Raw genomic sequence first — 24,885 nt, 5'->3', positions numbered from 1 at the left:
GGGGTGGGGTTCAAAGTATGACAGCAATGGAGTGGCATTTGGGATAACCAAATGTCAGTGCCTGGTTGAGTTCCATCTGCCTGGAGCCTTCAAGGATAAAAATAATCTCCATCATAAACTGAAAAGGACTTAGATATGTGTGTTACTGGGAGGGCTGCGACCTATGCACACCTATTCCCCATACCCACCCCAGGCTTAGGCTCCTGGCCTGTGCCCTGGGGGATCTTCCCCTTGCAAGGAGGGGTGTGTTAGGAGCTTCTAGCAAAGGAGAGCTAAGTGACCTTCCGGGGAGCCCTTGGGCCTGTTCTTGTCTCTGCAGCTCAGTACCTGGAGTGGGCTTCACTCTCCCCCACCCTCTTTGAGCAACTGAAACTGTCCTGCAGGCCAGCCCCCCTGCGGTGGCCTCACCTACTCGGAGGTGAGTAGGCTCAGGCCTGAGCCTGAGCCTGTTTCCCGCCTCTGTCTCATCAGTGCTGTCACCATCGAGCATGGTTTCCTCCCTGGTCCTTTCCAGACCCCTTACTCCCCCCTCTGTGAACTTGCAGTTGGAATAGGATAGAGGACAAGGACATCAGCAAAAACATGAGCAACTCCCCAGGCTCCCTTTACCTCACTTTCTCCACCTGTGAACCTGTGGTAGCCCCTCTCTGAGTTTGCTGCAAGGGCCCAGTGAGCTTGCCATAATCAGACACAGCAGACACGGGAAGCTCCTGCTCTGCCACCATGCAGGGATGGAAAATCTGTCCACTGGAATCCAGGGGAAGGGATGGAAGAGGAAGAAAAACAAGCTTGGAGCAGTCCGACCGAGCTAGGGCCCTCCATTCCCTCAGAGACACCCCACACCCACCCCACACACTGGGATGAACCCTTGCAGAGGAACAATTCAGATGGTCACACATTCCAGGACCCAAATCCGTAAACACAAAGCATGTCCGTCAGTGCCAGCACCTCCCCCCGGCGAATCAAGCAGCTGTCCCAGAGGGCACAGGGTCTCTGCAGCCATCTGCTTTCATCAGGGCTGCAGCCCCCAGGCAGCAGTACTGGGAGCCCCTCTCATCTCCGAGAATAAACTCTGAAGCCAGCGACCCTGCGGACCTGAATCATCAGGGAGCCTGTCAGAGGAGGGGCAGTGACTCTGCGGGACAAGCCAGCAGGCTATATAAGTTTCAGAAGGCTGGGCTCCACTCAGATCTTTTCCAGCAGCTGCTGCCTGCCAGAGAGGCGCCTTCAGAGACCCAGCGCTTACACAATACCCACCATGTCCCAGGTAGGAGGACCCAGCACGGGCTGTGTTGATGCCAGAGGGAGTGGAGGTGGAGTCCTGGACACTTTCGGCTCTGGCAGCTGTGTCTTGATCTGAGCCCCAAGCATGAACTGGAGGCTCTGCAGCCCTTGGGAGATGGGGGCTCAGGGAGGACCCCCTGAAGAACCCCTCTTCTATGTGGCTTTGGTGGTATTCCATGGTTTGTTAGGAGGAATGGAGAGAAATGTTGGGGGTCGGGGGGGCCTAGATAGATCTTTGCATGTGCGTGTGTGTGTGTGAGTGTGTGTGTGTGTGCATCTGTGTGTGTGCTGCCGGTATAGCTCAGTGTGTAGAGCTTTGTGCATTTGTAGCTATGGGCCCGGCAGCCATGCACTCTGTGTGTGGCTACACACATAGGTCTGTCTGTCTCTGTGTATGGTATATGCATGAAGCTGTATGTGTGTGCACATGAGGCTGGAGGGACACAGCTGGGTGCATCCCTGTACAGGGGTATAGTGTGTTGCTCTGAGGAGCCTGGCCCAGGCTGAGCGAGGAAATACCTGCACCTGCACCCAAGCACAGGCAGGTCTCAGACTCACAGGCGCCTGGGGTTGAGGGGTAGGGTAAACACCGAGCCTGAGTGTCCCCCACCCTGGAGGGACAGACCAGCCTGCCAAGAGAGAGGACTGTCCTTGCTGCCTGCTCTGTGGGTGGGTGGCCATTTTGGACTGTAATTCTGTGGGCATCTGGTCCTTCTACCCCATTTCCAGCCCCAAAGACACAAAGTAAATAGTGGCGCTTTTCTGGAAGGGGGCAATCCTTGAGGAACCGCTTGACACCCAGTGAACAGGTTTTGGAACTAACCAAATTCCCTAGTATTGCCCAACCTCAGAGCTAGTCCCCTTCGCCGTTCCCCACTGTGCCCAGCCCTGAGCTTGACCAGGTAGCCAGACACGCCAGTGTGAGGCTGCAGCAGCCACTGCTCCCAGGAGCTCCCAGGCTATAGGGGAAGGGCACATGGGCAAGTCAGACCAAGACAGCTGGGAGACCGGCAGCAGGTAGAGTATAGTTGGGAAGGCTTTCTCTGGAAGAGTAGAGCCTTGAATAGGCTTGGGTTTAGTGAGCAGAGAAGAGGGGTCTTGGCCAAGGCACAGAGGTAGGTGTGCCTTACTACTGAGGCTTCAGGTAGTAAGATGAGGCTCTTGGATCTCCAAGGCTGGTGCTCAGGAAGCCCCTATCAAGAAGAAGCGCCCCCCTGTGAAGGAGGAGGACCTGAAGGGGGCCCGAGGAAACCTGACCAAGAACCAGGAAATCAAGTCCAAGACCTACCAGGTCATGCGAGAGTGTGGTGAGTGTCCTCATGCCATCTGGGGCTGGGGATGGGGGTGCAGGTGTGTGTCAGTGGTGGGGGGAGGTGGTCAAGGATCCATTTCTGAGAATCCAGTATTCCTGGGTTCAAGAAAGGTGCTCCCATCGTAAGGGATCTTCCCTCCCAGGAAGCTAGGCTGGCCCCTGACTTTACCTCCTCCCACAGAGCAAGCTGGCTCGGCCGCCCCGTCGGTGTTCAGCTGCACCCGCACAGGTACCGAGACTGTCTTTGAGAAGCCCAAAGCCGGACCCACCAAGAGTGTCTTCGGCTGAGAAGTGTGCGCCACTCCCCTTGCTGCCCGAAGAATGCTCGGAAACAGGAGCCTTTCCCAGGAACTCTTTTTTATGCCAGAACACTTCCTCTCCCCTGCTGTCTCTGGGGCTGCCACCCTCCCCCACAGTCCAGGCCCTTCAGCCAAGGGCTCTGCACCAGCACCTTGGAAGCACCAATAAAGAGGATGCCCACGTGGCCCCAGCAATCAGAAGGTGTTGGTTGGTCCCTGGCTATGGCCACTATTGAGAGGGAGGACAGGGTGGGAACATGGAACATGTCCGTTTAAGAGGATCCCAGGGGATAGCACAGGTGCTATTATGGGCACTGCCACATGCTGCCTTAGACATGGAGACCCAGTGCTGACCTGTGACTTCAGACTTTTCTGAGCCTCAGTTTCCCCTTTTATACTACAGGGGAGTTGAGCTGGAGCCTATTCCATAAAGCAGGCCATGATGACACTGCTCAGAGTGAAGTGGGTGGGGTCTCAGGGACCACCTCTCCTCCTGCCTTCCACAGAAGCTGCTGAGAAGCCTCTGAGGACCTGCAGGCTCTGCAGCACCTAGGGACCTCAAAAACCCCTCTCCCTGCACTGCACTAGGGACCTCAAAACCCCTCTCCCTGCACTGCACTAGGGACCTCAAAACCCCTCTCCCTGCACTGCACTAGGGACCTCAAAACCCCTCTCCCTGCACTGCACTAGGGACCTCAAAACCCCTCTCCCTGCACTGCACTAGGGACCTCAAAACCCCTCTCCCTGCACTGCACTAGGGACCTCAAAACCCCTCTCCCTGCACTGCACTAGGGACCTCAAAACCCCTCTCCCTCCCTACACTTTTGTTCACACTGCCTCCTCCCAGCTTTTGTCCCCTCCAAGTCAGAGCCAGATTGAGATTCCTCTCTGGCAGTCAGTTTCCTGAGCTACCGTCTCTTCCAAACAGCAGGGGTAAGACTCCCACATTCTGCTCCAACCATGCTGTCTGGGGCATGGAACACCAGATTCTCAGCCTGCATGACCCTTCTCTCTCCAGTCCTCTGTCCCCTGTGTGCCTGGAAGTGCCAGGTTCAAAAGACCCATAGAGGCCTGTCCCGTTGTGATGGCAAGACCATGACCATGGACAGGCTGACAGTGGCTCTTTTCGGAGCTGGACTGGCAGAGTCTGGGCTTGTGGTGCCTGGCTCGGGGCTGACGCCTGCTGGGGATGCCTTCCTGTCCCAGGAGGTTCTGGCTGCCCAGAACGTTTCCCACAGTCCCGGCCAGCCTGGCCACCTTATATAGCCCTGGGTCCGGGCTGGGCCTGTGCTCTCTGCCCCAAGGGAGCAGACCTGCTGTGAGGAAGGGCCCAGTCCTACTTGCTGGACTCCATGGGGTGACTCTTCCCCCAGACACTGAAAGGAGTGTGTTCCCCTGTGTAATCCCAATCATATCCAGAGCCAAAAGGGTGAGCAGTGGAGACGTGCGCAGAGATGAGGCTTCTGGCCAGTCATGCTAAGGAAGGGGAACGTCTTCCTTGCAGCTGTAGAAATAGCTCCAGTCTATGGCACCTTTGCCCCAGGCCTGCCGCCACCTCTAATGGAGACAGGACTGGTGGAGAAACCCTCCCCAGCCTCTGGAAGCCACTGGCTGCCCTAAGGCCCCCGATAGGTTCCCAAGGCAGCTGGCCCCCTCAGGGCTGGTGTCACGGAGCTGCCGTCCTTCCCTGATCCAGGACTTGGCATCTGGCTACACTTTTATGACTCATCTTTACCCATCTGTGGCCACAGACTCAGGAGCTGGCTTCCCCAGAGCCACCAGGGAACACGAGCCCCAGCGGTGCCCAGAGTGCATAATATGTACTCACTCGATCCCACTTTACAAGGAGCAGAGCGCTTCAACTTTAGCAAGGCCGGGACCCACCCCAGGCCTTTGGGCAGCGCTCCCCTGGGTCTGGGCTGTGGCAGCATCACACTGCTCATGACAACAGCATTCTGCCCTCTCTCAACCAGCGATTCCTGGGCTCCCTCTGCTTCACCGAATGACTCCCCAGTCACCCCTCAGGAGCTGCTGGCACTGTCAGGTCTGTCTTCTGTTCCATGCTCTCCTGTCAATAAACTCCCCGCATGGAGACCTGTGCCACAGGATGTGGCAGGTTTATGACTCAGTTGTATTGCCATTCTTGTTTTGGGGGCCTTGCTGGGGTTGAACCTAAAGCCCTGGCTAGATTAATGGCACCCAAACAGCAACCTGGGACCCCAGGAGAGAGTAGGAGGCGCCCCGTGCCCAGCACCTCTCACTTCAGAAATACGGCGTATCTATCCTGACTCTAGATCTTGCCCCACACAGACACCTCCCAGAGTCACTCCATGCCTTTGGGCCCTCCCATTAGCCAGTCACACTTACCTGGTGGCCAAGCCCCCTTCTTCCGGGAAGCTGCTAGGGTAGCCCTGTAGCCCTAGTCTTCCCCACCATCCCCCGCTGTTTCTCCCCAGGCTGGACTTAGGGAGAGCAGACTGACATCTTCACTGTCAGTTTCCTCCCAGCCCTGTGGAGCTTGGTGGAATGCCTGGTGTGAAGGGTCCTGGTGAAGGTTTCGCACTTTTCAGAAGGGGCACGTACCCCCACTCCAAACTGAGCCTACCTTTCTTTGGTATACATTCCTGCCCCCAGCCAAGGTCCATGGGATGTTAGTCATTTGCTTATCTGAGGTCACTGTGGTTTTTGGCTTGTAGATTCCAATTTCCCAGAACCTGCCCCCATGTGGGTGGGGCAGCAAACAAGTTACTAATCCATTCCCCACTTGCTGTCGAGTTCAGAAGCCTCCTGGCAGACACTGGAGCCACGATGAAGCCCCCAAGGCCTGTCTGTACCTGCAGCAAAGTTCTCGTCCTGCTTTCACTGCTGGCCATCCACCAGACCACTACTGCTGAAAAGGTAGCCAGTGTCCATGGGTGTGGCGTGAGCTGGGGGATGAGAGAACGCCTGGGAAGTGGGGAAGAGCCTCCGCATGTGCCAGCGTGTCAGCACAAGTGCGTGTGCATCTGTGTGTGTGCAAAAAAATGGTGCAGACCTCCCGCCAGGCACTACCCCAAGGGCCTTACTGGTATTCTCCTACCTAATAGAGGGGATGATCCAATCATTTCCATTTTGCAAATGAGGAAATACAGTTTTACAAGCCTGGCTCTACCGCCTTTTAGTAAGTGACCTCAGGGGAATGATTTATGCTGTCTATGTCTCAATTTCCTCATCTGTAAAACAGGGTAATACTAGAACCTATTCAGAGGGTGGCGGTTGTGAAAACCAAACCCATTGTATGTATAAAGTGCTTAGGACAGTGCTTGTTGTGAAAACCAAACCCATTGTATGTATAAAGTGCTTAGGACAGTGCTTGTTGTGAAAACCAAACCCATTGTATGTATAAAGTGCTTAGGACAGTGCTTGTTGTGAAAACCAAACCCATTGTATGTATAAAGTGCTTAGGACAGTGCTTGTTGTGAAAACCAAACCCATTGTATGTATAAAGTGCTTAGGACAGTGCTTGTTGTGAAAACCAAACCCATTGTATCTATGAAGTGCTTAGGACAGTGCTTGTCGCAGAGCAAATACCCAAGCACATAAGCAAGCCACTTGGCACCTCTGTGCCAAACTGCATTCAGGCAGCCGCATGCAGCCGAGCAGAGTTGGTGCTGTGCGCATGAGCATGTCACACACAAGCAGGTAAGAGGTGCCCATGTGCCCCTCCTCGGGGGACACAGGCCTCAAGGCAAATGGCACATGCTAGGGGAGTGCCCTGCGGAAGTGGGGATGAGTTGGGGAGGGTCCACTGCGGAGCAGAGAGGAAGATTCCCAACTCTTAGAGACCAGACTCTAGTCTACCTCCGAATTCTCCCAGCTCTGAGGGCTTCCTTCTAGGAGACTGGTGGGAGCTTCCCTGTTGCCACAGAGGCCAAAGTCTCCAGAAATCAAAGGACCTGGTCACTGCCCTTTTTCTGGGCAAAGCTAAGCCAGCATGCAAAGCTCCCTGACCCCACCAGGTCTCTCACCCCTGCCCAAAGGCTGAGTGTGATGCCCCTCCCAGACACTGGCCCTGGCTTCACCAGCTCCACCCCCTGCATGCTTGTTCTTCTCCAAGGGGTGCTCTGGGCCCCCATAGATCAAGAAGGACGTGGCCCCTGCCCTGTGGTGCTGTAGGGTGGGGAATGAAGCACACTGCTATCTCTTACCTGAGACAAATGTTCACATATGAGATGCCTCACTGGGTTCAGCCTGAGGCCTGGTCAGTGGCTCAGTCAGATTGGGAGCCAGGGTTTGGTCTGGAGCCAGAGTCAGGGCCAACTCTTGAAGAGTGTCACCCCGAGCTGAGGTGGCATTGAAACCCTGCAACCCCCTTCTTCTTTGCTGGTCCAGAATGGCATCGACATCTACAGCCTCACCGTGGACTCCAGGGTCTCATCCCGATTTGCCCACACGGTCGTCACCAGCCGAGTGGTCAATAGGGCCAATACTGTGCAGGAGGCCACCTTCCAGATGGAGCTGCCCAAGAAAGCCTTCATCACCAACTTCTCCATGTAGGTGCCTTCCCACCCTCCTCCCCTCTCCACATCCCCCAGTGCTATGACTCCATCGCTCTGTGCCAGCAAACCCTCTTCTTGAAGTAAGGCATGCCAGGGTGTACATCTTCAGGAGTACACCCTGCACCTGGGGCCACACAGGAACAGGGGCTCGCCAAAGGACTTATTCTCAAAGATGCCCCCGTCCTTCCCTCCATCCAGCCATTCATCATCCCTAAGTGCTGTCCAGGTGTTAGGCAGAGAACCACAGCATCTTTGTGACTTTGCCTTTGAGGAGCACAGACTTGAGGCCTCCTGAGGCCAGACCAGGCAAGAGGGAGTCACCAAAATGCACATTCCAGCTCAAAGTACAGAAAACCTCCTAGACGCTTGGCCTCCCCACAGTGGAGAGTGGCTTGAGGAGGATTCTCCTAGGTCTGCCCCAGCTGGAATCCTGCAGAGGACACTTTTGCTCAGGCTGCGTGAGAGATGCCTGAGGTTTCTCTGAATTCTATGAGCCAAGGATGGTCCTCACTTTGTCCTCTGCCACCCTCCCCTACCCTTCCCAACTCAGTTTCCAATGTTTACTAAATGCACCAGGATGCCGCCTGTCCCTTGCTGCCAGGAAAAGCTGTGATTTAGGACAAGGGCAAGACTCTTCCCAGAAACAGGGCGATGATGGGGCAGAGAGGGAGTGTCTCATGTGGGGTCCCACACTGTGGCCTCTGGAAAACTGCAGTGGGGGCTAGTCTCCTCCCTCAGGCGCCAAGCATCCCCCACTCCACCGCAGCCTCTACTTTTCCTAACCCAGAGCCCGGGCCTATGCTGCCCAGCTTGCAGTGCAAGCCCCACGGGCTGTGTCAGCCTTCGACATGGGTGCCAGGGTCAGCAGTTGCCAGGTCCAGGCCCGTGGCATCTGCTGAGAGCCCAAGACTGTCACTTGCCTTCTCTAGACCCAGATCCTGTTGCTGCATGAGTTAGGGGAGCAGAGAGCAGGTTCCCTGCTCCCTGACCTGGCCAGGAGCCCCAGCTGGCCATCTGGAGAGATGAAGCACTGCCTACCCAGGGGGAGGAGTGCCACTGCCCACTCACCAGCCCCATCCCGGGCTGGAGTTAAATTATAACCAGGAAGGTCAGGCAGGAGGGACGCGTAGTCCTGACATCCTGGCTGCTCCCCCTCCTGCCCACTGCCACACACTCCCACACGAAGTTGACCAGGCACATCCCTACACACCCCACAAGGAGGCTCTAAAGAAGTCGTTTTCCTCCCTGAGAAATGGCCTGGGCCATTCTTTCTCAGCCCCCAAAGGATGGCTGCTAGGAGTGTGTCCACACACCCAGGAGTCCCGTCCACCAGTTGTCCAAAACCTCCTTCCAGATATGCCAGCCTCCCTATAGGGTGCCTGCCTCTTGTGGGAGGGAGCAGGGAGACTGCTGTAGGGGGAAAGTGCTCAGAGCCTCCAGCCCTATGTCTGCTTCCTCCTCAGTCCTGGCCCCAAACGGCTGCACACAGGGCTGGGAACAAGTGTGACTCAGAGAGCTCTTGCTGGTGATGAACTAGTTCCCCTGGAACAGTCAGTGAAATGGAAGGGGCAGGTGGGAATGTGGGCCAGCTTCGGCCAGACTGGAGAGGTGGAGAGAAGGCAGGATTTAGCCCGGCCCTGCCCTTCTGCAGCCTCCCCTTCGTCCCTTCTATAAAATGAATGCTTACTGTTACTGTACACACCTCCAGGAGCTACAGGCCTGGAGCACTTTGCAGAGTGCCCTGCACAGGGTCCTGTATGCGGTAGGTGCATAATAAATGGCACTGGGCTCAGGCAAAGATGGGAGTCACTGTGTCAAGAGGCACACCGAGTCCAGAAAGGCTCTCTGGAGGAGGCAGGAGTGGAATGGGCCCCTGCCACCAGGCTCTCAACAACTCCCACCCTTCTGCCCCCAGGATCATCGATGGCATGACCTACCCAGGGATCATCAAGGAGAAGGCTGAAGCCCAGGCACAGTACAGCACAGCAGTGGCCAAGGGAAAGAGCGCTGGCCTCGTCAAGTGAGCTGGCGGGGGGCAGTTTCAGTGGGGAGGGTCTAGACAAAGGCCACCTTGCCTTTGGCCCTTAGTCCTGCTCCCACCTCTACCAGCCTTACCCCACCTGTCCTGGAGGAGCAGGCCTGATGCCCTTCTCCCCCAGGGCCACCGGGAGAAACATGGAGCAGTTCCAGGTGTCGGTCAGTGTGGCTCCCAATGCCAAGATCACCTTTGAGCTGGTCTATGAGGAGCTGCTCAAGCGGCGTTTGGGGGTGTACGAGCTGCTGCTGAAAGTGCGGCCCCAGCAGCTGGTCAAGCACCTGCAGGTACCTGCTGCTACCTCTTCCGGGGAGGCCTCCTGCATGACCCTTGCCCTGCTGAGGGCGGCCCCTCTTTGTCCCTGAGCCTCCTGTGAGCCCCAGCCCAGGCTCCTGGCTGACCCAGGGACCCACATCTTGCCTCCAGATGGACATTCACATCTTCGAGCCCCAGGGCATCAGCTTTCTGGAGACAGAGAGCACCTTCATGACCAACCAGCTGGTAGACGCCCTCACCACCTGGCAGAATAAGACCAAGGTGGGCCTGTTGTGGTCAGCAGGTGAGGGTACCAAGGGCCCTGCCTTCAGGCCAGCCCTATGAGCCCGGATTTCTGGAAAGCAGGATGGGCTCTCCCTCCTGTGAGCTGTGAGCTGGAGAGGCTCCTGAGATCTCTGCATCCTTGCTGTCATTTGGCAGATGGGGAGGGCAAAGCCTAGAGAAGGACCATGGCGTCCTTGTATGAGCCCTGAGATCTGTCTGGGAAGGGGCTGGATAATAGACTGATGTGAGGGTCCTGGGGCCAGGTGGAGAGAAGGAGATGGTTGGATGGCACACATCCTGGAATAGCCTCTGCTTGCGCAGCTCCAGGAACAGGGAGCTCATCACACCCCTCCCCTACGTGAAAGTGGTCCATCAATAACTCAGCCTGAAAGAAAGTGCCCTGGAATACGGACCCAAGGCTGCATCCTGGAATTCTGATTTCCCAATATACGGACAGGGGTAGAGGGTGTTGTTGGCCTGGCTTTGCTGTTCCTCCCAACTTCAGCCCGGATTATTCCTCCAGGCTCACATCCGGTTCAAGCCAACAGTTTCCCAGCAGCAAAAGTCCCCAGAGCAGCAAGAAACAGTCCTGGATGGCAACCTCATTATCCGCTATGATGTGGACCGGGCCGTCTCCGGGGGCTCCATTCAGGTGGGTGGACTCCAGGCAAGAGCAGAGCAGCCTAGAAGTCTGTCCACCCCCAAGGGCCTGAGCTTGGGTATTTTAGAAGAGGAAAAGAACCACCCTTACTTAGCAGTGTGCACCAGGGACCGGCACAGACAGAAAACACGTGATTTAGTTGTGTTGTCCCTGAAACTATTCCCTTTCCCAGGCAGAAAAGGTTTGTCTCTGAGAAGAGCTGCCCCGTGGGGTTTCCCTCTTTGCCTCTGCTGCTGGGAGGCTCACAACTCAGTTTTATGCACATTTGCAGTAGTTTCTTTCACACTAGTTTCTGGCATTATTATTGTTGTTATATTTTGGTATGATCATGGCTCACTGCACCGTCAAACTCCCAGGTTCAAAAGATACTCCTGCCTCAGCCTCCCTAGTAGCTGGGACTACAGGCATGCACCACCACACCTGGCTAATTTTTTTTTTTTTTTTTTCCAGTAGAGACAAGGTTGCCCAGGCTGGTCTTGAATTCCTGGGCTCAAGTGATCCTCCCACCTAAGCCTCCCAAAGTGCTGGAATTACAGGCGTGATTCACCACACCCAGCCATTTCTGCCATTGTTATTATACTTCCCTTTTACTCCATGTTTTTGAAGTCTTCCCTCTTTTGATGGTTGTCAGGTTTATGATGTCTGAACTTTTTAGTATAAGCCATCTGAAATACTAAAACAAATAGAAGGAAAAGTTGCAGGGAGAGTTCTAGTGGGCTATGCATGAGCAGGGAAGGCTTCCGCAAGAAAGGGGCTGGTCTGAGCCCTGAAAAAGGGCAAGGTTTTGGGGAGGTTAGCAGTGGGATGGAAATGGGATTGGAACAGAGCACAGAAACCCAGAATTTGGGGTAAAGGGGCTGAATGGGGATAGGGCACAATTGTAGCTCTGATGGCCTGGGTGGGTCTCACTCTGGCCACAGATCGAGAACGGCTACTTTGTACACTACTTTGCCCCCGAGGGCCTAACCACAATGCCCAAGAATGTGGTCTTTGTCATTGACAAGAGTGGCTCCATGAGTGGCAGGAAAATCCAGCAGGTAGGTCCTGTGGCCCAGGGCAGGGCCCTGAAAACTCCCAGGCCCTTCACGCTATCAGCTGTGGTCCGGCAGGCAGACCCCCTTGCTTCACCTTTCGGCACCATGGGGCGGGTGGCTCTCAGGAACCAAGGTTGGCCAGAGCCTAGGGCAGCCCCTGTTCCTAGAGCAGATACCATGACCTCACCCCTGAGACAGGAGTCCAAGGATGCCAGCCCTAGGGCACACGAGCCCTCAGGGAGCCCTTCTGAAGCACCTGTTTCCTCTCCCTGACCAGACCCGGGAAGCCCTAATCAAGATCCTGGATGACCTCAGCCCCAGAGACCAGTTCAACCTCATCGTCTTCAGTACAGAAGCAACTCAGTGGAGGCCATCACTGGTGCCAGCCTCAGCCGAGAACGTGAACAAGGCCAGGAGCTTTGCTGCGGGCATCCAGGCCCTGGGAGGTAAGTGTCTCTGTGGCCCTGCAGGGTGGGGGCTTCCAGGGTTCCTGGCTGGGGACCACCTTGAGAGTGCATGTTCCTCAGGGACCAACATCAATGATGCAATGCTGATGGCTGTGCAGTTGCTGGACAGCAGCAACCAGGAGGAGCAGCTGCCCGAAGGGAGTGTCTCACTCATCATCCTGCTCACCGATGGCGACCCCACTGTGGGTGAGGGCCCTGCCCGTGACTCCAGGACGTGCTGCACAGGGGAGGCGGCTGGGGCTGCACCTGGGCTTGCTGTGGGATCTGGGCAGGGAGAGGGGGTCACTGACGCCCCTCGGCTCTGAGGTTCCAGAAATATTCTTCAAGCAAATCACTATTTTCTCACCCTCATCCCAAACCCCTGGGTCCAGGGGAGACTAACCCCAGGAGCATCCAGAATAACGTGCGGGAAGCTGTAAGTGGCCGGTACAGCCTCTTCTGCCTGGGCTTCGGTTTCGACGTCAGCTATGCCTTCCTGGAGAAGCTGGCACTGGACAATGGCGGCCTGGCCCGGCGCATCCATGAGGACTCAGACTCCGCCCTGCAGCTCCAGGTGCCAGCGTGCCCCAGGTGGGCTGCACAGAGAAGTGGGCAGTCATAAAGCCCAGCCTTTATGACACCCCCAACCCTGCAGGACTTCTACCAGGAAGTGGCCAACCCACTGCTGACAGCAGTGACCTTCGAGTACCCAAGCAATGCCGTGGAGGAGGTCACTCAGAACAACTTCCGGCTCCTCTTCAAGGGCTCAGAGATGGTGGTGGCTGGGAAGCTCCAGGACCGGGGGCCTGATGTGCTCACAGCCACAGTCAGTGGGAAGCTGGTGAGTGTGGCCAAAGCTACCCTGGAGGGGAATGGCAGCCTCCACCTCTGCAGCCAGAGGGGCTGGACTCAAATCCCAGACCTGCCCAGCTCCAGCTTTCCCCTCTGCTGCCTGTGGATGACACAGGGGCTTGGCAGGGATTCAGTGAGACAATGGAGTGATTCTCATGAGACCAGCACATACAGGCTCTTGGCGTCCGGTCTGTGCACCTGCGAGCACAGGTGAGGGCAGGGATTCCTCCCTAGTTGTCATCCCTTCCTGTCCTGGTACCACAACCCTCTCAGGTTGCAGTCAGACAGGGAGGGCTGCTCCTATTTCACAGATGAGCAGACTGAGCTCCAGGCAGGGCAGGCAGCTTTCCCCGGGCCCCACTGCAACCAGGCCAAGAGCCCAGCTTGCCACGTGGCACCCTGTCCTTGCCCAGCCTTCCCTGCCTCCTTCCAGGGACCCCCTGTCATTTCCACAAAGAGAAACTGAGCACGAGCTCTGCGGCAGGGCCTTCTTCAGGCCCTGGGATGCAGCAGTGAATGAGGCTCACCCCTCCGTGCCCTCATGGGAGAGACAACCCAAGGACGTATCACCACACAAACCAGCTACAGGCTGGGATCTAACCCTGGACTCAGGAGAGCAGCACCAGGAGCCCCAGCCTGGCCTGGGGATCAGGGAGGGCTTCCTGGAGGAGGCCCAGCAGAGACAAAAGGATAAGTAGGAGGTGGGAAGAGTCCAGATGGGGCAATGGAGGAATATGTTAGGCCCCTGTGGCATGAGGGCAGCGTGTGTGAAGAGAATAGCAGTGGGCGTTGGGGGCCCATGGCCTTGTTTCAGGACAAGTCCCCAAGTGTCATGACTGTTGGTACAGTCTGCGTGGCCACCCTGCCTGGCTTCAAACCCAGCTCTGCCACCTCCCAGATAGGAGACATGGAGAAGTCACTTAACCTCCATCTACCGCAGTTTCCTCCTATGTAAACATGGGAATAAGTCGCATGCCCCCCTCATAAAGTCACTGTGATTGATGTCCAGTGATAAGCACTCCATACATGTCAGCAGGTGATTTAGCTTGGAAGCCGTGGGTTCCCAAAGTACAGAACCCAAGGTGACTCAGGGGAGTTCACAGACAGACATGGCTTGTTTTAGTGGTTATTTACTTATTTTAATGTGTATTCTGAAAAATATGACCTGAACTTCAGACCTAAGATTTTTTTTTTTATTTTTTGAGATGGAGTCTCGCTCTGTCTCCCAGGCTGGAGTGCAGTGGTTGGATCTCGGCTCATTGCAAGCTCCACCTCCCAGGTTCACACCATTCTCCTGCCTCAGCCTCCCAAGTAGCTGGGACTACCGGCGCCCACCACCACACCCGGCTAATTTTTTGTATTTTTAGTAGAAAGGGAGTTTCACCTTGTTAGCCAGGATGGTCTCGATCTCCTGACCTCGTGATCTGCCCACCTTGGCCTCCCAAAGTGCTGGGATTACAGGCGTGAGCCACCGCACCTGGCCCAGATCTAAGATTTTATGGATATAAAGCCAAGTAAAAATTGTTAGCTTACTTAAAGTTCATTTAAGGAAAAATATCAATTAAATAGCTGTATGTGTGGATGGGGCAAAATTCATGCAGGTAGCCTATGTGTGCCAAAGCTTTGGAAAGCCAGCCAGGCTCTGGGCGAGAGACAGGCTGCTCCAGTGGGAGCAGACCGCAGATCTGATCCGCATTGTGAAAAGGTCTCTTGGCCACTCAGGGAGCTCTGGTGGGAGAGGCCTGGGATTCCTCTGCCCTAGGAGCCCATTTCCCAGGCAGCGAGCTAGGTCAGTCTGAGACCACAGGCCCCTCCCTGAGGGAGGAGGGAGCAGGTTCACACAGAGCTTGGGTGCACGTTTCCCTGTCATCGTCCCACGGTGGCCAGCCGCAGAGGGGCCAGCTTGGACAGGGATAGCCGTTGGGGTGGATGGGGCCCCAAACCCGGAGCCATGACATCTGAGCTGTGTTCTCAACTCTGCCTCTGACCCCTGGGAAGGTCCTTCCCTCTCTGTCCCTTTCCCTCAGCTTTGGGGGTAAGGGCAGGCTGTAGCTAGACACCCTTCCTGCTCCACACTGCACTTGCAAATCCTTCCTGCTGCTGTTTCTACACTGGCCTGGGGTTCCCATCCCTTTCTTCCAGAGGTTTGGCTGATCTGAGTCCTGGCGCTTTGCCTGCCTTATTGTATCTGGGCTACTTTGCTACCTTTTCACCTCCTTCTCATCCCTGTATGCTCTGTGACTGAGCCCCTTGCACCCCTAAGCCCCCTCCTTACCCCCACTCAAAGGAAATGCAGTCCCCACAGTCAGTGTGTGGGACCTGCCCCAGCTCCAATCATGGAAGAGCTCAGAAGTGCCAGGCAGATGCAGATGTCCGGCCCTCACTGCTCCTGCCCTGGCTGGGCCCCTCTTTCCAGCCTACACAGAACATCACTTTCCAAACGGAGTCCAGTGTGGCAGAGCAGGAGGCGGAGTTCCAGAGCCCCAAGTATATCTTCCACAACTTCATGGAGAGGCTCTGGGCATACCTGACTATCCAGCAGCTGCTGGAGCAAACGTGAGTGCATCAGCACCTCCCTAAGCCTGTCGCTAGGGGGCAGGCACAGGTGGCACGGGACAGCGCCTAAGCATGGAGAGAGGGGGGTCTTGGTATCATGTCCAAGCTCCAGATTCTCCCAGAGGGACCTCCCCAGAAGGGGCTGGATGGAAAATCTGTTCCCGAATTCAAGGATCTCCTGAGCTCTGATGTGCCCCACCTACAGTGTCTCCGCATCCGATGCTGATCAGCAGGCCCTCCGGAACCAAGCGCTGAATTTATCACTTGCCTACAGCTTTGTCACGCCTCTCACATCTATGGTAGTCACCAAACCCGATGACCAAGAGCAGTCTCAAGTTGCTGAGAAGCCCATGGAAGGCGGTGGGTGTGGGGTTGAGATCTCAGCCTCCCAGGTAGCAGAGTTTGGACCCAGCATTCTCCCCGATCTTCCCTGCATCCTGACCAAGACCCCAACCATGCCCCCAACAGACTCCCCCTGGGAGATTCAGCCTATTCACTGATGAGGAAAGTGAAGCCGGGTCTCCTATCTCCCCAAATTCATTGCACCTACGATATAGTCCAGGATTGGGTAGCAAGATTAAACACAAGCGCTTCAAATTGATGAAAACCACCCTGACGGTGTCTGTCTGTGTCTCTGTCTGTCTGTCTCTCTCTCTCTCTTTGTTTTATCCAGAAAGTAGAAACAGGAATGTCCACTCAGGTAAGCAGCGAACATCCTCAAAGGCTGTGCTGGGTGGCGGTCTGCTAACACAGGGTCCAGGGCACCAGCCCTGTGAGGTTGCTGGCCAGGGCCCAGGTCCGCCCAGGCCGCTCCAGCCTAGCCCTGCTGCCAGGAGGCAGTGTAATCTGACCCAGCATGCTGGTGCATTTAGTCGCCTGTGCATTCAAATATTGGCTGTGTCTCAGGCCCTGTCCCCAGCACTAGGAATACAGTCCCCATCCAAGTGGGGCCACAGGAAGGTGGGTGCAAGATGCAAACCCAGGTCCCGCTGATTTCCAGGTTCCACTTTCTTCAAATATTATCTCCAGGGAGCAAAAATACCAAAACCAGGTGACAAAGTAGGAGGTGGGGGGAGGGGAGATTGACAGATTGGGCTCAGTCCTGGCTGTGGAGGGTAGTGCCTTGCCCAGCTCCTCTGGCTGGTGACAGCCCTCGGGCCTCAGTTCAGTTGTATCTGATCAGGACTTGACCACACAGAGGCTTCCTTTTCTCCAAGAAGAGGATGGAATAGACAAGGTAGTTTGAGGGTTTCTGCCAGGGGGAGGCATGACATCCCTGGGGGGGAGCTTGAGGGAGGTCCATTATTGTTCATCTCCCAGCTGTTGGGGGAGAGGCTCCCCAAGTTGGCCGGGTGTGGGGAGAGGGGACATAGCTGCCCTCTCCGCACCCACTCCTGGGTGGATCTCAAGCCCTGGCTGTGAGGACCCACACCCCACCTGAGAGAAGACTGCATCTGTCAATTTCTCCAAAGCTGGAGCTGCTGGCTCCCGGATGAATTTCAGACCTGGGGTTCTCAGCTCCAGGCAACTTGGACTCCCAGGACCTCCTGATGTTCCTGACCATGCTGCTTACCACCCCTTCCACCGTCTGGCCATCTGTAAGCTGCCTTCCGGCCCTGCGAGGGCCTCGGTTTCCCACGGTGGTCCTTGAGCCTGCCCCATAGAGGGGGGTGGGGTAAAGCACGCACCACAGGGCCAGGCCAGGGACGGCTGCTGAGGGCACGATGTGAAGTAATTGTGGGTCAGTTCAACCTGGGATCATTTACTGGGGCTGGGGTGGGAGTGCATTTCCTAAGGAGGCTGTCCTCGCCTTCCCAGCTCTTTGCAGCTGCCCCTTGCCCCATCCTTAGTGTCTCATCTCCTCAGATGCGAGCTCACCCGGGTCCTTTAGCTGCCCCTAGGTTGTCAGACCACAGGCCGTGACAGAGCAGCCTCTCCCACACTCCTTGTTCAGAGGGGACCCTAGGCCCTAAGAGGGGCACGGACTGGCCAAGCATGCACATCACAGCGCTCTTTGGAGCAGTCCTTGCCAGCTTCCTCTCTCTGAAGGCCCCGCTCCCCACTACCCAGTGTATGGACATCAGGCCTCCCATCCCCAAGGCAGGACTTCACCTGTCCTTTACTTTCACTGAGTAGGATCCACTATACTCTAGAGGCTGACTCATGAGGAAACCTTCTAGGAAGGGAGGGCTTCCTCCGTTCAGAAAGCCAACAGAGGTCCCTTGAACTGTTTTCTGATCCCCAAATCTGCACTCGAATGCAGCTGCACAGCCAGGCTGGACCTATCCCTGACAGCATGCTCTTCTGTTTGAAAATCTCCTGTGACAAAGGCCATTCTAGGTGGAGTGTATGTGTGGCAGGATGGGGGGCTGGAGCTTGGTGGCAGCGCTGCTGGTTGCCCGCCTCCTGACTGCCTTCCTGCTCCCTTTCTGTTTCCGGATGTTCCTGCCCTAGTGCCTGCTTCAGCACCACCAGCCACCTCAAATCCTGATCCAGCTGTGTCTCGTGTCATGAATATCAAAATCAAAGGTGCCCCAAAGGCCAGAGGCCCTGTCCTAACAGGGGGATCCTGGGAGGGGAGTGACCTGTCACATGTCTCGATGTTGAAGTAGTGAGGGAACCCAGCCACACCTAGTCACTTCTCCCTCCCTCAACCTCCCACTCCTCAGGAAGGGGCTGCCTAAACCCAGACTTTTTCTTCTTTTAGAAACAACCATGACAACCCAAACCCCAGGTAAGTTCCCAGCCCCCTTGGCCCCTTTCCACATCCTTGCCCCCAGCCTGCCCTTCCTGCTCCAGGAGCCGTGCCCCGGCTGTCCCAGCCCCCATACAGGCTCCCTCTGCCATCCTGCCACTGCCTGGGCAGAGCGTGGAGCGGCTCTGTGTGGACCCCAGACACCGCCAGGGGCCAGTGAACCTGTTCTCAGACCCTGAGCAAGGTGAGAGGGGCACACCCAGAGAGACCCAGACACCACTGGCACACACCCACCACCTGCCTACAGAGACACACACAGCGCGTGCAGGCTGGCCCCACACAGGCCCCTCCCAGATCATAGCATGGTCCTGCCTCCCAGTGCTGGCATGGGCACACACTCACACAGACACCCCGGGGACCTTCCACTGGGCACCTTGTGTGCAGGTGTGGGTGGCCAAGGCACAGATAAGCATGGCAGCCATGTGGAGGTGAGCCTAGAGGAGGAGCCAGGGTGGGGCAAGGGTCAGGGGAGCTGCCTGGGGTCACACAGGGATGGCAGGGCCATGGCGGGTGCACAGAGACCAGCATGAGGATGTTCCAGATGATGGAGGAGTTAGTGCCTGCAGAGTACAGAGCCCCAAAAGATGAGACCTAGAAGGTGTGGATGAGGGGAATGGCAGGAAGAGACAGGAATGCTGGCTGGGCCCCGCCCCTTCAATCCTGGACCAGACATGGGGACACACTCCATTCAGCAGTGCTCACCCCTGCACCGCCCAGCCCCGCTCAAAGCCAAGGGACATCCATGGCTTTCTCATTCCTCAGACGCATGTGTCACCCACTTCCTCACTCAGGCTGGGAATGTCTTTCCTGAGGGCAGGGAGCACCGATTCTCCATCTTACCCTTGGCCGCGGCATCTAGCTCAGGGCCAGGCGCTCCATGGGGCGTTCTGAAGGCTTATTGACTGGAGACAAGTTAATTCTCAAAGGCCTCAACTGAGGGTGGCCGTCGCCGAGGATTTAGGGGCCCCTCCAAAGCCTTAGACACCAAGGGACGAGTGGAGAGATTGTGGGAGCCAGCCCCCAGTGTGAAGGAGTGCTGAGAAAGGGGCACCCCTCCTGATGAGGGAGGGAGCTGCTGCAGAACTCCAGGGGGTGTGATCAGGGGGGACTCCCCGTGCAGGTCGGTGTCAGCCCTGGCTGGGGCCCAGCTATGACCTCTCTGGTCTGGTCCTCCCAGGGGTTGAGGTGACTGGCCAGTATGAGAGGGAGAAGGCTGGGTTCTCATGGATCGAAGTGACCTTCAAGAACCCCCCGGTACGGGTTCACGCATCCCCTGAACACGTGGTGGTGACTCGGAACCGAAGAAGCTCTGCGTACAAGTGGAAGGAGACGCTGTTCTCAGTGATGCCCGGGTAAGGCCCAGGCTGGAGCCCGGGGCAGGGGTTGACCTTTCAGGCTACAGTGGCTGGTGATGGTACCAGCAGGTGGCCTGAGGCCATGGACCTGAGAATGGAGCAGCTACACTCACAGGAGGGGCAAAGAGACAAGAGCCCTGCCATATACCCCTGCAGCTCCGGAGGGCACTGAGGAGTTGTCCTGGGGACCTAACCCAGGTCACTATCCCATGCAGGAGACAGTGTGGTTTGGAGCTAGCTCTGCTGCTAATCCTTGTGACCCTGGGCAGGCAGCTAAGTCCCTCTGAGCCTCAGTTTCTTCACCAATAACCAGTACTAATCATCCTGGCCCAGAGTCAGAAGGCTGGGGGGAGAACCCAATGAGAGAGTGTAGTTGGGAGCACTTTGCCGTCAGATGATACAGTGCCCCCCAAGCACCCCACAGGACAGCGCTGCCTACATAGTGACGTGATGTTCTGATGACAATAGTGAGAAGCTGGAGAGCACTGTTGACAGCATGTCACCAGCATTCTCTTTAGCGTATCCTTGGAGCTTTGCTAAGGAGACACAAGTCAGTGGCCTCAAATACTGAGCAGCTGGTGAATAATGGAGGCAGAAGGCCACCTCTTTTGGGTGAGGGAGCTCACTGCTTCACAGTGGCCTTCCAGGGACAGTCTTCCAGCTTTGCAGATCACGAGGGGCGTCCAGGAAGGGCTGAGGCCCTCGTCCTCTGTGGGCAGTGACCTCCAAGCCCCCACCCTGTGCCACAGCTCACCCTTTTCCAAGTATGGAGAGCCTTGCCCAGCCCTGTCTCACCCAGCCCTCTGCGGGAACTCCCTTGCACTTGACAGATGAGTGCACACCCAGCTTATCCAAGGGCTCACCCAAAAACCTTCCCAATTTCATAAAAGATCTACGCCCGGTGTGGTGGCTCACGCCTGTAGTCCCAGCACTTTGGTAGGCCAAGGTGGGTGGATTGCCTGAGCTCAGGAGTTTGAGACTAGCCTGGCCAACATAGTGAAACCCCGTCTCTACTAAAAATACAAAAACTAGCTAGGTATGGTGGCGGGCACCTGTAATCCCAGCTACTCAGGAGGCTGAGAATTGCTTGAAGCTGGGAGATGGAGGTTGCAGTGAGCTGAGTTAATACCACTGCGCTCCAGCCTGGGCAACAGAGTGAGACCCTATCTCCGAAAAAAGGAAAAAAAAAAAGATCTAAAATTCCTTGCTATCTGGTAGATTCACCAAAATCAATAGCATTTTTATGCCTAGAAAATGAAATAGAAGTAAAATCCTATTAATTGTAGGGAGAGAAAGTCCAAATAGTTTCATGAGCTACAGAAGACATAAAGAAAAATAGGTTGGGCGCGGTGGCTCATGCCTGTAATCCCAGCACTTTGGGAGGCCAACGCAGGTGGATCACCTAAGGTCAGGAATTGGAGACCAGCCTGGCCAACATGGCGAAACCCCGTCTCTACTAAAAATACAAAAATTAGCTGGGTGTGGTGGCATGCCTGTAATCCCAGCTACTCGGGAGGCTGAGGTAGGAGAACCGCTTGAACCCAGGAGGTGGAGGTTGCAGTGAGCTGAGATTGCACCACTGCACTTCAGCCTGGGCGACAGAGCGAGACTCCGTCTCAAAAAAAAAAAAAAAAAAGAAAAAAGAAAAAAACCCCACATCTTTTAGATTGAATTGAAGCAATAGAACAGTGTATGTTTAGGGAAAATTTGTTTCAAATAACCTCTGAGTAACAGCAGGGTCTTATTCAACATGGTCAAAGGAACCTAACATTCATGAGAACACCAGAAAGGCAAGAATTTCAAGGGTTATTTTAACTAAAAATCTGATAAGACAGAATGAGAAGAGGCCTATCCTTTAGACATTAAACACATGATTAAACACAAGTCATCCAAAGAGAGTGCACCAGCTGTAGAACAAAAGGGACAGAGTGGATGCATCAGAGAAACTCCTTCAATCATATAAAACTAATTTATGACAAACTGAATTTAAGAAAACCAGAGGCCGGGTGCGGTGGCTCACGCCTGTAATCCCAGCACCTTGGGAGGCTGAGGCAGGCAGATTGCTTCAGCTCAGGAGTTTGAGACCAGCCTGGGCAACATGGTGAAACCCTGTCTCTCTTAAAAACAAAATTAGCTGGACATGGTGGCATGTACCTGCAGTACCAGCTACTTGGGAGGTAGAGGTGGGAGAATCACTTGAGCCGAGGAGGCACAGGTTGCAATGAGCTGAGATCACACCACTGCACTGCAGCCTGGGGGACAGAGTGAGACCCTGTCCCTGCCCCACCAAAAAAGAGAAAGAAAAAAAAGTGATGGGGAAACTAGACATCATTAAGTTAACTTTGGTCCTATTTTACCAATGAGGAAACTGAAATCGGAAGATTTAAGGGCCTTCCCACCCAAGGCCACTCCGTGACTTCCTGGACAAGAGGGGAAGCCCAGCCCACTCCCCACCCTGACTACTGAGGTTCCGTGCACACGTCTCTACCTTCCTGCTCAAGACGCTGGGTCTTTCCACAGCCTGAAGATGACCATGGACAAGACGGGTCTCCTGCTGCTCAGTGACCCAGACAAAGTGACCATCGGCCTGTTGTTCTGGGATGGCCGTGGGGAGGGGCTCCGGCTCCTTCTGCGTGACACTGACCGCTTCTCCAGCCACGTTGGAGGGACCCTTGGTACTGTGCCCATTACCGGGGCCCAGGCCTTCCTCAGAAACCAGCTGTGCTTGGGAACAGGCAGCGCCCCTCCCCTGCGTGTGTCTCCCAGGCTTCCTCTGTCTCTAACCCTTACTGACCCGCCCTTTGTATCTCAGGCCAGTTTTACCAGGAGGTGCTCTGGGGATCTCCAGCAGCATCAGATGACGGCAGACGCACGCTGAGGGTTCAGGGCAATGACCACTCTGCCACCAGGTGACTCGGCACAAGCAGACCGCTGAGCCCAGCTGGGGTGGGGTGGGGACTGGGAGGCCAGGAGCCAGGCTCTCCAGGGCCCCACTCCTGTCCTTGCCCAGGAGCTAGACACAGTCCGGTGGAAGGTTGATGCTGTAGAAGTGTCTAAGCCAGCTTTCAGTGACCCCACAAAAGATGGATGGCCATCTCAGACCCACAGAAAACACATGGGCCCTGAGATCCCTGGGGTTGGTTGGGGACAGTCGGAACCTCTCCCTGTCCACACCCTGAACTCCCAGAGCCTAAACCCTGGAGACCTCACGTACTGGCTTCTCTAGGGTAATGCTCTGGGTGACTGGGCCTTGTTGGCCTATGCTGGAGGGAATTCTAAAGGGACGCCAGGACTCCCTACCCTCCATGTTCCTGTCCCCAGCTGTCTCCCTCTTTTTGCACCACACCTGAGATTTGCTGACCACCTGCCTATCTGTCTGTCTTTCCATTTCAGAGAGCGCAGGCTGGATTACCAGGAGGGGCCCCCGGGAGTGGAGATTTCCTGCTGGTCTGTGGAGCTGTAGTTCTGATGGAAGGAGCTGTGCCCACCCTGTACACTTGGCTTCCCCCTGCAACTGCAGGGCCGCTTCTGGGGCCTGGACCACCATGGGGAGGAAGAGTCCCACTCATTACAAATAAAGAAAGGTGGTGTGAGCCTGGGAAGTGGGTGTCTCCAGTTCCATGTGGCCAAATCCTAGGGCCTCAACCTCGCATCCTGAACCTTAGCATCGTGGAACACAGAAGCTTCCACTGTCAGCTCTCAAGAGCCCATGGCCAGGAGGGCCCATGCTGAGCTTTTAGTCCAGCCCCTTCATTTTACAAACAAGGAAACTGAGCTCAAACCACCCATTTGAGATGTCACTCTGGCCCCCAGCTAGGGGCCCAGGGCTGGGAGCATTCTCCAGGAGCAGAGGTTCAGTCTGCTTCATGGTCTCTTGGACCAGTTTTGACTACAAAAAAAAAAAAAAAAATAGAGTGAACTGGGTTGGAATTCTTTCTAGTCCAACTCCTAAACTTTCTCAGTGAGCTTTTGGATTTCTCTGCAATGGGATTTGCTTTACACAATTTGATTTTCACACCTGTGCTGAGGAGCAGGCCTGTCAGTTCATTGTCTTGTAAGGAAGCACTGGATCTTTGAAGGAGACACAGAGGCGAGGCCCCAGGTGCAGCAGGGAAATAGGGCCTGTTTCCAGGAACCTCTAGTCTAATGGGGCTGATCTGGGTCCCAACTCTGAATCCTGTGCTTGAGGGTCTCCTTTCCTGTTCGTGCCCCAGGGTTAGGCACCCCAAAGATTCCACCAATTCCTGTACGGGCAACATATACTCTAAAAAATTTACGACTGGGTGCAGTGGCTCACACCTGTAATCCCAGCACTTTGAGAGGCCAAGGCCGGAGGATTGATTGAGTCCCGGAATTTGAGGCCAGCCTGGGCAACGTGACGAAACTCCATCTCTACGAAAATTACAAAAATTAGCTGGCATGGTGGTGCATGCCTGTAGTCACAGCTAGTTGGGAGACTGAGGTTGGAGGATCGCTTGAGCCTGGGAGGTCATGGCTGCAGAGAGCCATGATCATGCCACTGCATTCCAGCCTGGGCAACAGAGCAAGACCCTGTCTCAGAGAAGAAACAAAAATTACTATTACCCCACCTACTTCTGAAAAAAGGATATGAGTCTATGGCTTACCAATACAAAGCTTAAAGAGGAAGAAACCAAAATCTGAGTATAAGGATAAAAGAGCCAAGCAGAAGGATAGTGAACTCAGGGACATCAGGGTAGGGAAAGCTGCAGCAGTGATGGAGCACAAGGCTTTGCTATGAGCTTCCTGGAAGCCAATGTAAAGAAGAAACAGCTCATTTGCTTGCTAAAAAACACCAGATCATCAGGGAGACATCCTTTCCCCGCTCTTGAGCTAGAAGAGGATATTTGCTGGATGGGTCTTTCTAAAAGGGTCAAAGTACTGGCTGGTGGGAGGGGTCACCAGCAGCAGGTTTGCCCAACACACGGAAACACTCCTCCCTGCATTGCTGCCTCCCCATCGAGCCTCCTTGGCAGATAGGGATCTCAGGCAGAGTCGCTTTGTAAAGGCTGTTCCAGGGGGCTCGGGCCAGGGCTGTGTGACATGAGAGTAGCTCAGAGGGACTTGCTGTGGGGGTGGCCCTGACATACAGGGATGAGAGAGGAGTGCCACCCCGAGCTTACCCTTCTGGGACATGACCCCCTGGACTGGCTGCTGAATTTGTGCAACAGCAGAGGAGTCACAGTTGATTTTCTGGCCC

At 55.5% G+C, this 24,885-nt stretch overlaps 2 protein-coding genes across 15 annotated transcripts; both read left to right on the top strand.

Moving 5' to 3' along the window:
* Positions 1–84: 84 nt before the first annotated feature.
* MUSTN1 (musculoskeletal, embryonic nuclear protein 1) lies at positions 85–3,096 on the top strand. Of its 2 annotated transcripts, none has more exons than XM_034956657.3 (4): positions 85–418; positions 1,204–1,267; positions 2,459–2,591; positions 2,778–3,096. In XM_034956657.3, the coding sequence occupies exons 2-4, from the start codon at positions 1,259–1,261 to the stop codon at positions 2,882–2,884; spliced, it is 249 nt and encodes an 82-aa protein (XP_034812548.1). In that variant the 5' UTR covers positions 85–418; positions 1,204–1,258; the 3' UTR covers positions 2,885–3,096. The 2 variants fall into 2 exon arrangements, with proteins under 2 accessions (XP_034812548.1, XP_063458518.1); XM_063602448.1 differs by having other exon boundaries at positions 1,017–1,267.
* On the top strand, positions 3,033–23,269 carry ITIH4 (inter-alpha-trypsin inhibitor heavy chain 4). 13 transcript variants are annotated; one of them, XM_063602435.1, is made up of 26 exons: positions 3,033–3,097; positions 4,869–4,939; positions 5,592–5,793; positions 7,267–7,427; positions 9,349–9,453; positions 9,593–9,755; positions 9,895–10,005; positions 10,532–10,660; positions 11,590–11,706; positions 11,981–12,149; positions 12,231–12,356; positions 12,542–12,723; positions 12,805–12,990; positions 15,418–15,557; positions 15,763–15,917; positions 16,231–16,257; positions 16,558–16,608; positions 16,756–16,794; positions 17,030–17,155; positions 18,012–18,086; positions 18,265–18,291; positions 18,380–18,496; positions 19,490–19,664; positions 22,188–22,342; positions 22,480–22,576; positions 23,061–23,269. In XM_063602435.1, exons 3-26 carry the CDS (start codon positions 5,704–5,706, stop codon positions 23,128–23,130), a joined length of 2,793 nt encoding a protein of 930 aa, XP_063458505.1. In that variant the 5' UTR covers positions 3,033–3,097; positions 4,869–4,939; positions 5,592–5,703; the 3' UTR covers positions 23,131–23,269. The 13 variants fall into 13 exon arrangements, with proteins under 13 accessions (XP_063458505.1, XP_063458508.1, XP_063458507.1 ...); XM_014344242.5 differs by having other exon boundaries at positions 3,034–3,097; positions 5,676–5,793; XM_063602438.1 differs by lacking the exon at positions 11,590–11,706.
* Positions 23,270–24,885: the final 1,616 nt, after the last annotated feature.

Source organism: Pan paniscus, chromosome 2 (assembly GCF_029289425.2).
Source record: "Pan paniscus chromosome 2, NHGRI_mPanPan1-v2.0_pri, whole genome shotgun sequence".
NCBI lineage: Eukaryota > Metazoa > Chordata > Mammalia > Primates > Hominidae > Pan > Pan paniscus.
Note: the sequence above shows the minus strand (reverse complement) of the source record. Positions and strands in the feature narration are given on the sequence as shown.